This window comes from Oncorhynchus mykiss, chromosome 28, assembly GCF_013265735.2.
Source record: "Oncorhynchus mykiss isolate Arlee chromosome 28, USDA_OmykA_1.1, whole genome shotgun sequence".
NCBI lineage: Eukaryota > Metazoa > Chordata > Actinopteri > Salmoniformes > Salmonidae > Oncorhynchus > Oncorhynchus mykiss.
The window spans coordinates 16459569-16475704 of NC_048592.1; the positions used below are offsets into that span (position 1 = coordinate 16459569).

Here is a 16136-nt window from a genome sequence, read left to right on the forward strand (position 1 = left end):
TCTAATATGAGAAACAGTCTAATAATATATATATATAGGCCTATGTATGTTTTCCCCAAAACGAGATATCATTTTAGAAGAACTAGTGTGTGAACAATGCTGTTATATGCATCGTGGTGTGCTCTGCCTGGTAATGTAGTGAGAGAAAGGCAGCCCTACACCTCCCCCTCCTGCCCCAGCATATTCCAGTCAAATTCCGCTGATTAATGGCAAGTGGCACTGATACACACAATGCTTTTTTTTCTGCTGAACTCTTCTCCTTTCACATTATTTTCAGGTCCGGTCTTTCTAAAGAAATAGGATTAAGTGTATTTGGGAAGATGGGGTCGACTGGTGCCCACCCAATATGTATGATCGGATTTGAACATGCTTGTACACAATCAGGGAATCTATTTAAACTCAACCCTGAATGGCTTAGGCCGACTTGTTCTTTTTTGGCTATGTTTATTTGAAATGTTTTATAAATGTGATTTCCGTGTGTTATTTTGTTATAGACTAGACCCACTCACACTTGATGAGATAAGTGTCAAACTCTATATCTATCTAAAAATCCAATTTGTGTTCAATTGAATTTGTGTCAATGAATGTTTGTTTCTTTTTGGAAAGAAGGTGGAGATAAATCATTTGGCAGGTGATCCTTTATTATTCTAACAATGACAGAAATATAATGTATCCGAAACAACATGACTGTTTTTAAATCTGAGATAGAGTGAGGCAGGGGGAGGAGAAAAAGGAACAGATGATGTAGTGTTTGAGTAGACACAGGAATTCACACACAGAGACGTTCACCCATACTGTTTAGTAGGAGTGTTAGGATTTGTAGCCTAGTTTCACCGTTCCTGAATTTTAAAGCATCTTGTTAAACCAGAGCAGAGTATTATAAGGGGGCCAACCAGCGTTCAACCATTGCCTGGGCTTGGGCCTCCCTCTCTCTCCTCACAGAGACAAATGGGGCCTGTTCTTACCTAGCCATGCTCCTTGGCTAATGCTTAACCCTTTGGCCTCATTATCCTAATTGCAGTCCCCGCTATAAAAACAACAGATGCTTTGTAGAACTGTGGTGGAGGGTTCAGAATGTGACCAAGTCTTTTCGGGGGGTAGTCAGAGAAGTGCATTTTGGAGGGGGGGGGGGGGGATTGTGACTCTGACTCATTCTCTCCCCTCCCACCCCCCGGTCCTTTCCCTGCAGATCGCAACTGAGGGCAGAGGCACCCTTCCTCTGTGCCGGCCGGGGTTCTCTGAAGATGTGTATGTTGCCGTGGTGCCAGAGAGTGCAGAGAAGGGACAGCCCCTTTTCAATGGTAAGCGCTGAATTGGGTAGATTCTTTCTATGTTGCTCTTCGCTGGCTGTTTATAGTATGTTTGTTCACATGTGCTTCAGTGTTTTTATGTGCGTGTGTCTGCGCCTGCCCATGTCTATATATAGATACTGCTGCACTGTCGGAACTAGAAGCACAAGCCTTTCGCTACACTCGTAATAACATATGCTAACCATGTGTATGTGACAAATACAATTTGATTTGATTTACTGTTGTTTCGCTCAACACGTGTATGATGTTGAGTGCGGTGGGAGGGTGACAACAAGCATTAAACGTATTTCAACAATTAGCGTTGCTGTTATATGGGCCCAGAAGCCCATGTTGTTTGGCTTGTAAGCCAATGAAATCTCAGTCTGAATCAATTTAGCCCTGCTTCTAGTCTTTTGCTTACACAGGCCTTTTTTGAAGAACAGAGCACAATTCAACAACAAAAAATAATATTACCGCAGTGTTGCTGAAATTCCAATGCATTATCACTGGGGCAATCTGTTCCTGTGATGTGACTCGACTTTATTTGCCTTTAAAAATAGTTTTTAAAGGCAATTGAAAGAATTAGAAAAATGTTAAACCATTTGGAAATTAGATAACTTTATACAGTCGCCTTTATGAAAAATGCATATTTATTTATTTTAATTTCACCTTTATTTAACTAGGCAAGCCAGTTAAGAACAAATTCTTATTTACAATGACTGCCTAGGAACAGTGGGTTAACTGCCTTGTTCAGTGGCAGAACGACAGATTTTTACCTTGTCGTCTCGGGGATTCGATCTTGCAACCTTTTGGTTACTAGTCCAACGCTCTGACCACTATATGCTTGCATAAGTCGCAGAAAGTCTCATTCTGAATAGGAAATGAAAAATCAAACTTCTTTCTTCGTTTTGAAATGGAACCGTGGTAGTTGTAATTCTAAAAGTGAAAACATTGGATGCACTTTGCATAGCACAGTCATGTAATAGACATGTTGCTTGTGCCTCAGCACACCTTCTATGTCTTGTTTCTATGTTTCTGTATTTTCTCCAATTTCCTTTTTACACATATGCTAACCCAAGTGGCATGCGGATCAAATGGTCCAAGCTTTTATATCATGTGTGCTATTTGCTGCTTTAGGCAATAATTATTATGCGAGTAAAGAAGTATGTGGTTATTATTTCTGTCATGTTACCCTTTAAACAGAGCTTCAAGAAAATGCATAAACCTTGCAAGGACTTGGTAGAAAAATACATTCAAGGAAATAAGTGTTTCAGTGGCCATGCTGTTTTATAGTCCCAACCCCACTCCATGGCTGTCATTTCCTTGTGACACAGCTTTAAGTATCAGTGTTGTGTTTTGAACGTCAACTGTTCTGTTGGAAATCCAACATTGGAATAGCATCATGACTTGCTCGATCCGACCAGCCTTTTATCGGTTTCATTTGTGTCTGTTTCATATAACTTCTAAAACATATCATTCAGAAAAACAAGGAAAACAAGGAAATGGTTTGTCATGTTTATTTTTTTCCCAATCATTATAATGCAATGGAAACTGTAATTACAATGTATAATAGAAAATATGACCAATTAAAGTATTATTTGCGACGAATCAGTCCCAAAGTGAAAATGCTGCCACACAAACAAACACAATTGCTATAGTGACAGCCACCAATAGCACCTCTGAACAGTGCTGAGACAGACAATAAAACAGGAATATACCACCAACGTGCTATCCAAGGGCTTGGGGCCTTGAGGTCATCTGAACCAGAAAACAGCTCCAGTGGCGTTGGATTTCACAGTGTGTGCCTAGAAGTCACAGTCAGCCGAGGTTGTGGGTCAGAAAGATGGAGGGGGGCGAGTAGGAATGAGGGAGAAGAGAGAGATAAAAAAAAAAAGAGAGAGGGAAAAGGAGGGAGAAGGGGAAGGGAGAAAGAGACAGAGAAAGAGAGAGCGAGTAAAAGAGGGGTGGATGGAAAAGAAAGAAATAGCTTTTACACAGCCCAACCTCCAGTTTGATCCTCCAAGTGATAGTTTTGCCTCTCAGTTGGTTTGTGGATGGGCCGTGACCAGAGGTAATCGGGTTCCCATTTGTCAGCCACCCTTCATCCCTTCCCTCACCTTCTTCTCTCCTCTCCTCTCTATTTACCCTCCCTCACCTCCTCCTCTCTCCTCTATCTTAGCCCTCCTCCCAGCCCTCCAACCTCTATGGCGAGAGAGATTCCCTGACAGGGAGAGAGACACAGCACTTCTGTGTCATTGTAATGTGCTGGCCTGGAGCTGGGGCTGCATGGGGCTCAGTAGCTCAGTGGTGTGGGATGATGCTAATGAATGCGCCAGTCGCTAACGAAAGTCTCCTGTGGCATGTTTTGAAAGACAAAGCTTCCATGGTGTGGAGGGAGTGTTAAGCCCCCCTCATGTTTTCTAACTCCACTTTCACCATGCTGCTTGTGAATATTGTTTTTACCAGGAAGCTGGGAAACAGAGGATTTTCAAGAAGCTCCTAGCCACATGAGGTGTGGTGTGGCACCTAATGCCATGACACCTTTCTATTTTGGTCTTTCTGTGAGAATGCCTGCCTCCTGTGCATTTCATTACGTTTCTTAATTGCACCCTTAGGCCCTAAATAATGAATGAATGGAGACAGTGAATCGTGTAGCAGTCATTCTCCTCAACCATACCTCAGTGTTAATGCTCATTGTAATAGAAAATCCTTCCTTGTTATGTCAGAAATAATCTAGCAGCCTCATTGTAATATGCATGGACCTGTCCTCATTTAGAAAAGCTATTAGGGAGCGTAGATATACTAAGCTCTTTCTCGAGCCGGGACAGTTTATTTCCTCCAAGTTTGCCAAGAGGAATAGTTGTGAATATGACTGTAAACCTATCAGTATACAGTATTAGGTAACAGTAATACGATCACGTTGTTCTTGCTGCAGTTGACCCCGTGGAGAGTGGAGACCGTAGGAGAAGGGATAGGTTGTGAAGACGTTTCATTCCAACTCGCTGTCTCTGAAGGTGATTCCATTCGAGTAATTGATTACCAGAATACACACCCTGAGAAGATCATAGCGAACAGCATTCACATGCAAATGTCATGGAATAAATAACAAAGTAAAAAGTTTCTCGGCCCAAAACACATTCAGTTTTGCTTGGGTATTCTCTACAATGGCAATTCCTCCACAATACACAGGTGATTGTTGAATTGTGAAGACGTAATGATTTGTTAGGTGATGCAGATCAGAGATTAACTATTGGTTGGCACCAAGCGAACGCTCCATCAGTTTCCAATAGAATCGTTCAGGTGTATCTGGACAACATTGGTTAGCAGAGCAGCAGAGGGGAAAGCGAGGGTGGACAATTATTTATCTGAGGTCTCCTCTCTCCTCTCTATCCGATGATGTGGAAAGCAAGGATTTGAGCTTTTTGTTTGTGAACGTAAAGCTGCGTCAGGCTTAGGAAGTTTCCCACTGTCGGCCCCAAGGGGCCTCTCATGACCTTGCCTAAAGCAGGGAACTATTTGTTTATGACTGATACTTAGTCACTCAGTGGAGAGAAAATAACAAACATGGCCTATACATCAATTCCCCTCACTGTACTCATCACTAGTCACCACCCCAGCTAAGCTAACACGGTGTCACCAGCAGGGAGTGTTCCCATAGAAAGGACGTTTTAACATTCATGTCAGGTTCGTTTCCTGTTCGATGGAAATTACTTAACTTTTGAAATCAGCAGGTAAAATGGCCATTATGGCTGGCGACGGTAGTATGGCCTGGGTCTGGGAGCTGCTGGATAATGGAATACTGGCTATAGAGAGCTGACGTGTACACTGAGTGTACAAAACATTAGGAACACCTTCCAAATATTGCATTACAACCCATTTTGCCCTTAGAACAGCCTCAATTCGTTGGGGGGAATGGACTCTACAAGGTGTCGAAAGCGTTCCACAGGGTTGCTGGCCCATGTGAAAAACCCAGCAGCGTTGCAGTTCTCGACACACTCAAACCAGTGTGTCTGGCACCTACTACCGCAACCCGTTCAAAGCCACTTAAATCTTTTGTCTTGCCCATTCACCCTCTGAATGGCACACATACAACACCCATATTTCAATTGTCTTAAGGCTTCTTTGACCTGTCTCCTCCCCTTCATCTACACTGATTGAAGTGGATCAAGCAAGTGACATCAATAAGGGATCATAGCTTTCACCTGGATTCAGCTGGTCAGTCTGTGTCATGGGAGGCTTTTTAAGCAGGAATGTAAATTGAGTCACTCACAGTAGCATTATTCAGCAGAGGCGTTCCTCTCCAAAACTGGGTTAATGAAAAAGCCTAATTGAACTTAAAACACTCTCCTCTCGCTTGCAGCCACCCTGCCTCCCCAACCCCATCACCTATGTTACCCTATTTTCAAATTAATACAGATTAATTAATACAGATACAATAATACAATTAATACAATTCCCAATTAAGTGTGCTGGGCCGATGAAAATGCTTATAGTCTACTACTTCAACTTCTGTTCAAGTGCTTTTAACGCCAGTTTGTTGACCGTGTCCACTGAGCCGTCTGTACATGGCTCCACTGACTGGGGGTTCAAACCCCAAGCCGGCCTGGGGAGACACAGTTGACCGATTTCATGATGTGGTTTGAACAAGCAGTACCAACATTAGCTGAGAGAGAGAGAGAGAGAGAGAGAGAGACTCAGACTCAGACTCACTGGATTTACAACCTCAACTCTCTTTCTTTCTGTCTAATGAAATGTAAACTGGATGGAAAGACCTCATGGGCAGAAGAAATAACATCACTTTTCATTACTTTGTCTTTTAGTATAATTACCTTTCCCTGGTCTGTTTGATTAAGACAAACATCTTAAACCAACAAAGAACCAGTCCCGTTTGACAGAAAGAAAACATTCAGAAAAATAAATGATAAACCTTATTTTGTGGCTTTTGGCGTTTTTTAAGGGTGGAGATTGCGTTTGCGTGGGGTTGTTGTTCTGGTTCTCTGCACTCTTTCAAGGTGATGGCCCCTGGTATAGGGTACATTTGGGGCAGCTCTCAGAAGTGTTTGAGAGGCCGTGTGTTTGGTCAGACGTGACCCTGGTCGATCCCATCCTGTAAATTGGGGCCGGTGCTCAGCAACCAACTCAACCTCTTACGGCCCCAGGAGGGAGGGGGTGGGGTGCGTGTGTGTGTGTGTGTGGAGGGGGGTGGTGGCATGGTATTCTAGCGATCTCACACTGAAAGGAGAGACCGGTGAATGGAGGTCATGACCCTCACAGTGGCGGCCGCATGTACACGACACCTCTCAGTGCATGTTGTCCTGACCTGTCTAAATGAACATCTATCACCGGGAAAAGGAGAGGCGGCGAGGCGGAGCGTTCCGACGGAGCACCATTCGGTTGGGTGGATCTCTACGGATGTTTCCACCGTACATGATAAATGGTAATGAATTAGCGTGACATTCGCAGCATAATCAAAGGCATCTGTATTAGTTATGAGGGGCTGCTGTGGAAACACTGACGGAACATGATTCTCTTATGAAACATTATAGCAAAGATACACATTCCTTTCGTGAATAATGTGTGTCTGAGGGTTAGCCGGAGTCAGTGTCATCGCACAGCACATCATGGCCGTAGATAAGAGAATGTGTGTAATAGCGTAGTGCAATGAAATCTCCCCCCGGCCGCCTTGCTGCAGTTGAGGTGGTGTAGTAGACCACTGTCTGAAGCACTGATGTCTGTGCCAATCCTGAATTATTCAATAGTCAAACAAGGCTTCTTTAATATTCTAATCCCCTGGTGAGATGAGATCCATAACTACAGAAGAGCCATCATCCTTCCATTCATCAGTCAGATGAGAAGAGGAGAGGAAGAGGGAATCAGCAGGAGGCATCCAACAGCTCAGCCAAGCCCTTACTTTTTTTTTCTCATTACGATGTTCGCTGGGTGTTACACAAGTTCCTCTTAACTCTTGTTTTTTTTTTTATAGTAGGACATCAAGTGCAACCCCACGACCGGACCTCTCTCCCCATCTCATTTGATGGGGGCTCTAAATCCCAATCCCCCGCTTCCCTTGTTTTAAGTCGAAGCAGCACTTCTTCCTTCCTTCAGGGTGATCCTGTTTGCAGCACCAGTCCATTGCTCTCTTTCTCATTCCCCCCTCTTTCTCTTTTCCCCCCACCAAGCGGATCAATAGATCCAGGGTCTTTGTTTGGCTTGATCAATATGTTGTAATGAAGGCTGTGCTCCAATTCCCAGCTAAAGCATTGCTGCCTGCCTGCCTGCTGGGTTTTTTGGAGGAATCTGCTTTTCTCTTTATTGTTATGAGACCCCATGCATTTTCATTGTCCGCCTGTCGGTGTTGGTTTTTCCCCGTGCCACGCCCCCATGGCCTAGATAACTGCCACATATCATGTCGACTGATTGGATTTCAGTGGTATATGGCTTCAATACCCCTGACCTCTGATGCAATTTTGCCTACGATATAACATGGAAGTTGTGTTAGTGTTGTGTTAGTCCAGCAGTGAGAGGTGGGGGCTGAGGACACTATATACTGATCCTTTCACGTGATCCCGGGTCCATGGCCCTCCAAAGGCCGTATCATAACCATGAAACAGTAATGTTGTTAATGTATTAAAGCAAGTGCACCCATCTGCGGCTAATTTGCTCAGAGGTAGGGGAGGCTGGCTGTGCCATTTAGGGCTATGATGCTTGGTGGTATGACTGGAGAGGGCATCTTTTATTTATGGCTGACCTTTTTTCTCTCCAGTGGCTCCTTATCGAACAGCTAGTCTGCTCAGCATCTCCGCACGTTTTGGGGGCAGACAGGGACTTGTGAAAAGCCTGAATGCAGATAAAGGGATTTTTTTGTGTGGAGAGTGGTTGGTGGAGGGTTGACATTGGGGTTAACTCTTTAGTCTGGCTCACGTCTCAGCGCTCCTGTTCATATCGCTCATATCAGCGGCTAGCCCTGCCCTCTTGTTAGAGTGTGTAACACTGACATAGGGCAGCAGTTAAGGTGCCTCTACATTGCGCCTGTGTGTGCATGTGTGTGTGTCACAGTGAGTGTGTGTGTGTGGGTGTTTGTCCTTAGCATATAATTAGCGTTTTCAACCCAGAAGGCCCTGAGAGCCGGTGGGGCTCCTCTCCCTCTCCACCAGTCAGGAGAGTTCCTGGAAACCACAGCTGTTGCTAAGGGCCTTGACTTGTCGTCAGTCACATGACCCACCTATCATTCAAATATCTCAACTTACATTCAGGAGCAGCCAATATGCTTTCTGTAAGGGTTAACGTAATCCACCTAGATGGGGTTCTTTTAAGTGTTGTTTCTAACCACATTTTTCAAATAATAATTGTGTTGACTGGGTTACCATGGGGATTGGATATGGAAACAAAGGTTTCAAACAATTGGTGCACGGATTCGTCCTCAGTCATATTATGTCCTTTTATTTGTTATTTGCTTCTGAATCACACCAGGGCCCCTCCAGCCTTGAACCACTCTGGCTTGGGTTTCTGAAATTGATGTGTGTTCTTCAATCTAAACGACTGTCAGAAGGCAAAGATGAATTTATTTTTCTAAAACAATCCTTTCCTGTAAGCACTCTGTCATGAGGTGAGGTGAGACTGGGAATGGTTCCTTTCTGAATCTGGGCAACCACTAATTCGGATGTGTGAGTTTTATTTTACATGAAAGACATCTGGAAAGTGCAGAACATGACCATTCCATGTAATGAGGTTGGGTATAATTAGCCTTATTGGCCTCGCTTTCCACATAATATGCTTCCTTATATGTAGGCTAGTGTTATTTTTAACTAGTATAACTCCAGACCCAGTCTTTCGCTTGGCAGACAACAGGTCAACACCGTGGAGTGAACTGTTTACTTTACTAAAGGACCGACCGGCTTGTGGTTTTCACTCGTTTTTCTTTCTTCAGGAGGCAGGCCTCTTTAGTTTGGGCTCCAGCACAGCGAACAACTCCATATCTCTCCTGCTAGATTCCAGCTTCACAAAGAGAGCCCTGTTCACAGTGTTGGCCCAGCAGTCGATTGAGCAGTATTCAAAGAAACCTTTTTATTGTACCCTCCTCCCATTCGTCCATTCCCTCTCTCGGTGTTGTGTGCTTGTTTCTCTCATTATGCGGCTAAATAGTTGAGTGGGTGGAGGCTAGCCCTCACGTTTTCCACCACATTCCACCATTCAGGCATCACTTAAGCATAAAGGAGGAAAATAACAAATATCCCTCGTACCACAGGAGCAAACTGCCTTTCCCCCCCTAGTGAACTTGTTTGCTTTAGATACATGTAAATCCTTAACTACCATTTTGTTGGCACTGGGGTGTGGCCTTGACAGCACAAGTATCTGAACCTTTGACACTACCTATATCAAATCAAATGTATTTGTCACATGCTTTGTTAACAACAGGTGTAGACTGACAGTGAAATGCTTACAATCACTTATCCTTCGAACAAGAAGCGTTCGAAAGGCAATAAAAAATAGCAGTGAGAAATGCCCAGAACCATGTCGTCTTTAGGGTCATAGAGTTAAATTATATTATAAATGATATATACATTTATGAGACAACTTGACTGAACTGTGAGCATGCAGCTCTTTTTCTATTGAAACCGAGTGTGTATTTAAAGCATTTGTCTTTTTTTCTTGTCAAATGTTAAGCTCAGCTCAAGGTTTTAAGCCCCATGCTGAGCTAGAGAGGCAACAGGAATTGACACACCATTATTTCACTGACAACAAAAGGGGACATTTGAGGCAGGGAGACATAAATTGACTCAGATCCTATAACCATGTTCCACAAAGGCCAATATCCTGCCTGGGATGAGATCGAGACGGCAGGCAGCCTCCCTCCCCTCTCCCTCCCCCACCGCCTGTCGCATGCGTCACCAACTATTGTGTTCCGGACAGGGCTTCTGTTTCAACGTACCAGCGCTTCTTTGGATGCTACTCTTTGATAATTTGCCAGGTCCTGTCCTGTGACATCGCTCCCTGACGCATTCTCTTCTCTTCTCCCACTCATCCCTTTCCCCTCCATCTATCATCCCTCCTTCTACTACTCTATCACTCCCTCCCCATCCCCCTCTAAGCACTAAGCAGCAGTGTGATGGATGAGCCCCCATATCCTCCATAGGATGATTGATGTGCTTTAATTGAGTAATACACTGATTCTACTGAAGCGTTCTGTTTAGCATTATACAGCGTCAAAACCAACCACAGGTTTTGTTCCTTATGGCGACCTTGACAACCTCATGGGTGTTAGTCTTTAGCTGGGCACATAAAGCACTGTTAAAGTTGTGCTGGTAATGTTTTTGACGAATGGCCTGGCCCGGTGTTGTTTTGTGGAGGTTGGTATTTTTTTATATTTCCCAGAGGTCTCTCTGTTTCAGCTGAAGAGGCCTCTGTGTCTGTCTGAAGTGCGCTGGAGGGAGAGAGAGAGAGTGGGAAGGAGAGAGAGAGAAGCAGAGGATGAGGCAGGAAATGAGTAACGATATCCACTACTCACTTATCATATCAAGCCAGGTCACCTCCGAAGGGACGGGTATTGATATGTGGCAACGAATTACGTTGATTTATATCAGTTTAATCTTGGGCATCTGGTGATTGGGAACACTGAGGCGACAGTTCCTCTTCGCTTCCCTTCGCCTGCCGTCTCCCACCAAAACTGTTTACCTCATCAGATGAGCGGATGTGTCTGCCTGTATTACTGTCCCGCTCAAAGTGATATACCGTTACCGGGCCGCGTTGACGCCGCCCGCCGTCGAGCTGCGGAAGTTATGATAGACCTGCGGTAAATTGTAGTTACCATCTGAGGCGGGCGTATACAGGTTGCTGCATCACAGAGCTACACCATTCAGTCAATTAATCAATCAAATGTATTTATAAAACCCTTTTTACATCAGCAGATGTCACAAAGTACTACACAGAAACTCAGCCTAAAACCCCACACAGCAAGCAATGCAGATGTTTTTGTATTTATTATGGTCACGGGGTTCAGCAAAATTAAGGCAGTTTATACAATTTCAAAACACATACATTACACTCACAGATTTCACAACACACTGTGTGCCCTCAGGCCCCTACTGCACCACTACCACCTATCTACAGTACATACTCCATGTGTATGTATATTATCCTGTGTGTGTGTATATGCATGTGTCTGTGCCAATGTTTGTGTTGCTTCACAGTCCCTGCTGTTCCATAAGGTGTTTTTTAATCTTTTAAAAAAAAATCCAATTTGATGCTTGGGTCAGTTACTTGATGTGGAATAGAGTACCATGTAGTCATGGCTCTATGTAGTACTGTGAGCCTCCAATAGTCTGTTCTGGACTTGGGGACTGTGAAGAGACCTCTTGTGGGGTATGCTTGGGTGTCCGAGCTGTGTGCCAGTAGTTTAGACAGACAGCTCGGTGCATTCAACATGTCAATACCTCTCATAAGGAAAAGTAGTGATGAAGTCAATCTCTCCTCCACTTTCAGCCAGGATGTCGAAGCACGGTGGCTAGGAAAAACTCCCAGGAACCTAGGAAGAAACCTAGAGAGGAACACGCCCTTCTCCCCTCCCCCTGTGTTATTTCACCCTGTGTCGATATTTACTGAGGCGTTAAAAAGCATGCAGTGTGCCGCCACATTATTTGCTGTAATAGTGTGGGCTCAGCAAGATATGGGCTGGAAGGGGGTGGATGTACACTACTGGGAGCTCATAGGCCTGGGATGGTTACTCCTTGCACCATGTAGCCTGTATACTGTGTGTTGGTCCTGGGCTGCAGTGCAGTATATGATTTGAGCCCTGTACATTAAATGACCCATTGAGGTGTATTTGAGAAAGGCTCAATAAATCGATTTGAGATTTGATTCTTTTTCAACTATGCACACAACGCCTGAGCAGTTTTTGTGCTGACCACTCAACCAGCCACCTTAGCAACATGTGCTGTGTTTGCTTCTCGCAAACTGATCAATCAACATGAACCAACATGTTATTTCAACGAACACATGTATTATTTGTTATTCAAGCTATAAGTAGATATATCAAGTTAGATAGGCGTAGTAAATGTGTTTTACAGGGTGCCAGACATTGTCTGTGTTAACTCACTCACTAACTTACTAGCATTACATTCCAGGTGCATAGCTTTCCGGTAAACATTCCACCTCCAGCCTCCCACTATATCCCACTAGAAAGCAACACACTCAATCTTCTACAGACCCTGTGTCACTCCTTCACTCTCCCCACGAAGTGTTCTAAGCACTGTGACCTTTTGCCAAAGATAAGCTTCTGTCGGCTGACTTTAAGAGTTTGAAATAATAGCATCAACCATGAGTCTATGACGTTGTTAACCATATGAGAGCTATGAGCCAAGGTTATTGACCTTTCATGCCTGTCACTAGTGATAGAGGGACTTGGGCCTGGGAGGTGAATATATTTGCCTTATTAAGGACCAGAGATTGGAATCAAAGACCTAGGGGGCAACTTTATCCTCCAATTTTCCCTCTCAGTGGACATTTAAACGTCTTTGTTGTACACTATTTGAACAATGCCCTTCTGCTAGAATAGAAAGTGATGGTGCCAGTAGTGTTTAGGCCTGGTGGGAAAGTTACACAGAATCATAATGCCTCGACTCAATCATAATGCATATTGCAAGACAAGGGTTAAATGCAGGGGCTGATTGTAGGATTAACACTTGCGGTCCTGACTTACTTACCAGATCTTAATCTTGAACGGAGGTCATTATTACGGTATGTGATGAAGGATTTGCGGGGGGATTTGAAAAGCTGGTGTTTCAAGGATTTTATGCATAAGGGATTTAATGCTAGAGTTGCTGCAATGTTTTATTTTCAATCACAATCTTTTCTCTTTCTCCCTACTGGGTCTTTGTACTGTGTGTGATTGATTTGGTATGTTTATAGCTGGAAAACAATACAACTGAGTGGAGGGCAAGAGAGGCAGAGTTTAATGAACTATGTAAGGAATGTCGGCTGGAAGGACGGGAGGGTCAGGGAGATGCCGGCGAGGGAGACGTGGGTTGAGGAGACTGACCACATGTTATTAAGTATGAATGTCTTAGTGGGAGGTGAGGGAGGCATGCAGCCCTGTTATTGGGTTCTTATTCCATTCTCTATGATTCTTCTTTTTTCTTCCAGCTGTCTGTATCGAACCACTTCTGTGTTTGTAGTCACGCGCCACCCATCTCTCATTGGGTCCAACTAAACTTTGGAATAATTTCAATGTCTAGTTTTGATTTTATATTTGGTTGAGCTGTCAACTAACGTGAATTCAATGTGAAATCAGCAAAAAATGTTGATTTCCCTTACGTTGATGGCGTTTTGCAAATCCAATCAGTTATCCACGTTGACTCAACATCATCACATTTAATTATTTTGTTGAAATGACGATTCAACCCGTTTTTGCTGAGTGGGTTATCTGAGAGGACCCACCAAGCTTTGTTTAGTGAATCCTGGATGTACATTATTACATATACATATTAACACAGGACCGCTGTCTCTCCCCATTAGAAATAAAATAAAACAAATACATGGAAACAATTCTATAAAATGGGTGTAGCCAGCACCATGTCTGTGTGTTTGTTATTGCCAAGTGTCCCTAGTGGGGTCCATCTGAAAGCACATTTTTAATAACGCTGTCTTATGTTTAGTGATTCGTAAATGTACAACTGAAACCCAGGACCCTAGCTATAGTCTGGTGTCCTTCATTTGGATTAGCCTGTTGAATTCGTCAAGTTTATAGAAAGATAGCCAATGTATGTGGTAGAAGGATGGATGCATAAGGATGATTTCATTGTTTGTTTGTGTGTGTGCTCACTTCTACATGTGTTTGTAGAGTGGATTTTTTTCATACGTGGTATTTACAGACGAAACACAGCCAATCTAGAGAATATGTTAGTTTCCAGTGGGGGTATGCAGGGGGGCTCAGTTTATTTTGGGCATTCAAGGCCTCTATATCATGCAGTCCTCTCCTGGCAGGAGGTCTGGGGAAGTGGGTGTCAGTTGATGGGATAAGATAAACAAAGATAAAGTCCCCGCTTCTGGCTCTTGAAGTTCATGTATGTTGTGGATGAGGTGCCAGGAGCATAAACCAAACGACTGATATGATTCATTTAATTGTTTGTTTTTAGAGCCGGAATGAGGAATAGTTAGGGGACAGGGTGCACCCCTGTGTAGTCCCCAATAAAGTGGACCTTGTTGGATGAGCAGAAAAAACAAGACAACTGTTGATTGGCCATTTGAATGTGAAGGGCTTGTTTTCGCTCTACTGCGTCCCACAGAGAATGCGTTGTCTAGGAGTGCTAAGGTCACAGTCACACAAACAAGGCCATTGTGTTGGGTGAATCAGCAGTGCATTTACCAGCGCTATTCTATTCTGCTGTTGATCTCCCCCGACCACTAATGGCCATTGTTAGGGCTCTTTTATATGGTCGCTGAAGGATTCTTTTGTGAATAGAGATTTGATTGAAATGACGTTGGCATTGACAACTGTTGTGAATGAGACACCATATTAGGGAGTTACTGGATAAGCGATTTGCCTTAAGCGTGGGTTGAATAGTACCGATATTGACGTTTATTACTTTTTTATATTCATGCAAATACTAAAAGTATGTAGAGTAGAGTTGGGATTTTAAACTGTGGATTGATTGTGTGATTTCAAATGAAGGGTGAAGACACCAAACAGAAGAATGTGTTTGATATATTATAAAACAATGTACCATGGATTTGAATGCATACAGGCATGCGAGCAGGCACTTTGTCATGCCTGCAGCTGTGTGTGCACACTACCTATGATTCATGAACTTGAATCATACCGACCAATGACAGCAGCAGCACAGGCTGGTACTAAAGTAGCGCTGCCTGGGAGAATAACCTGTGTGGCGTGATAACTCTACAAGAACACCTCACCACTGTGGCCAGCCATGCTGTCCACAAGCTCACCTGCCACACCACAGGTATCACCATAACATCACAGCCAAACAATGTTGCCTTCCGCTTTCATAGCCAAGACAAAAACAAGAGTCTGTCGTTATTCTGCTCCCCCCTCTTCCTCACACCAGCACCATCCGCGGTCCCTTCAGAGCTGGGCTAGTACAGCCGTTAAGGCTGTGTGGTGTGTGGAGTATTAGGTGCTGCCTGGCTGCTGTTGACAGCTGGAACAGAATTCCATGCCACTTGGACACAGCTGAGGCAGTGTCTAGCCCTCCTCTCCTCGCCCAATCCCCTCCAGTCTGGGCCCTGTGATTATCCCTGGCCTTTATTTATTATTCTGCCTATCGCCGGCACAGCGCAGGACACCTAGAAAATGTGATTGCACCACCATCGATTTGTGCCTGTTTGAAATGAGGTGGGCCAGACAGAAATACACACACTTATGTGGGAGTAAGTCTTCCCCCTTTCTCTCTGTCTCTCTGTCTCTCTGTCTCTCTCTCGCTCTCTCTCTCTCTCTCTCTCTCTCTCTCTCTCTCTGTCTCTCTCTCTCCCTTTTACCTCTGTGATTGTGACTACTTCCTGAGCCTGCTGTGCTGTGTGAGTGGCTGTGGCTCCTTAGTCTCTTGTTGTGCCTTGTCCGCCTGACTACTGAGGCGTCTGAGCATGTGTGTCTGTTTGGGCAGCTGTGCCCCACTGGTAAGCGCCGTTCCGTGGGGGATAAGTGGGGATAGGCATGCGTTCTGCTCTACCCGTCAAGAGTTTTTCATCTGCTTGCAAAACGCGACAGCTGGACTGAGCTTTGGACAGCGCTAAAGTCTCTTCTACTGCACTCCTCTACTCTTCCTGATCAGAGAGGGCCATCGAGAGAGAGACTTCGACAGTCTCTTTGCCTTTCCACAGTCTCTTTGCTTTCTT

At 44.2% G+C, this 16136-nt stretch overlaps 1 protein-coding gene across 1 annotated transcript in view; it reads left to right on the forward strand.

The window, feature by feature from the left end:
* The window catches only part of LOC110508639 (cadherin-2), an 83368-nt gene that overhangs the window by 1357 nt on the left and 65875 nt on the right, over nt 1–16136 (forward strand). Inside the window, exon 2 of the mRNA XM_036965888.1 lies at nt 1190–1301. Within this exon, the coding sequence (XP_036821783.1) occupies nt 1190–1301 (112 nt within the window). The remainder of the gene's footprint in view (nt 1–1189; nt 1302–16136) is intronic.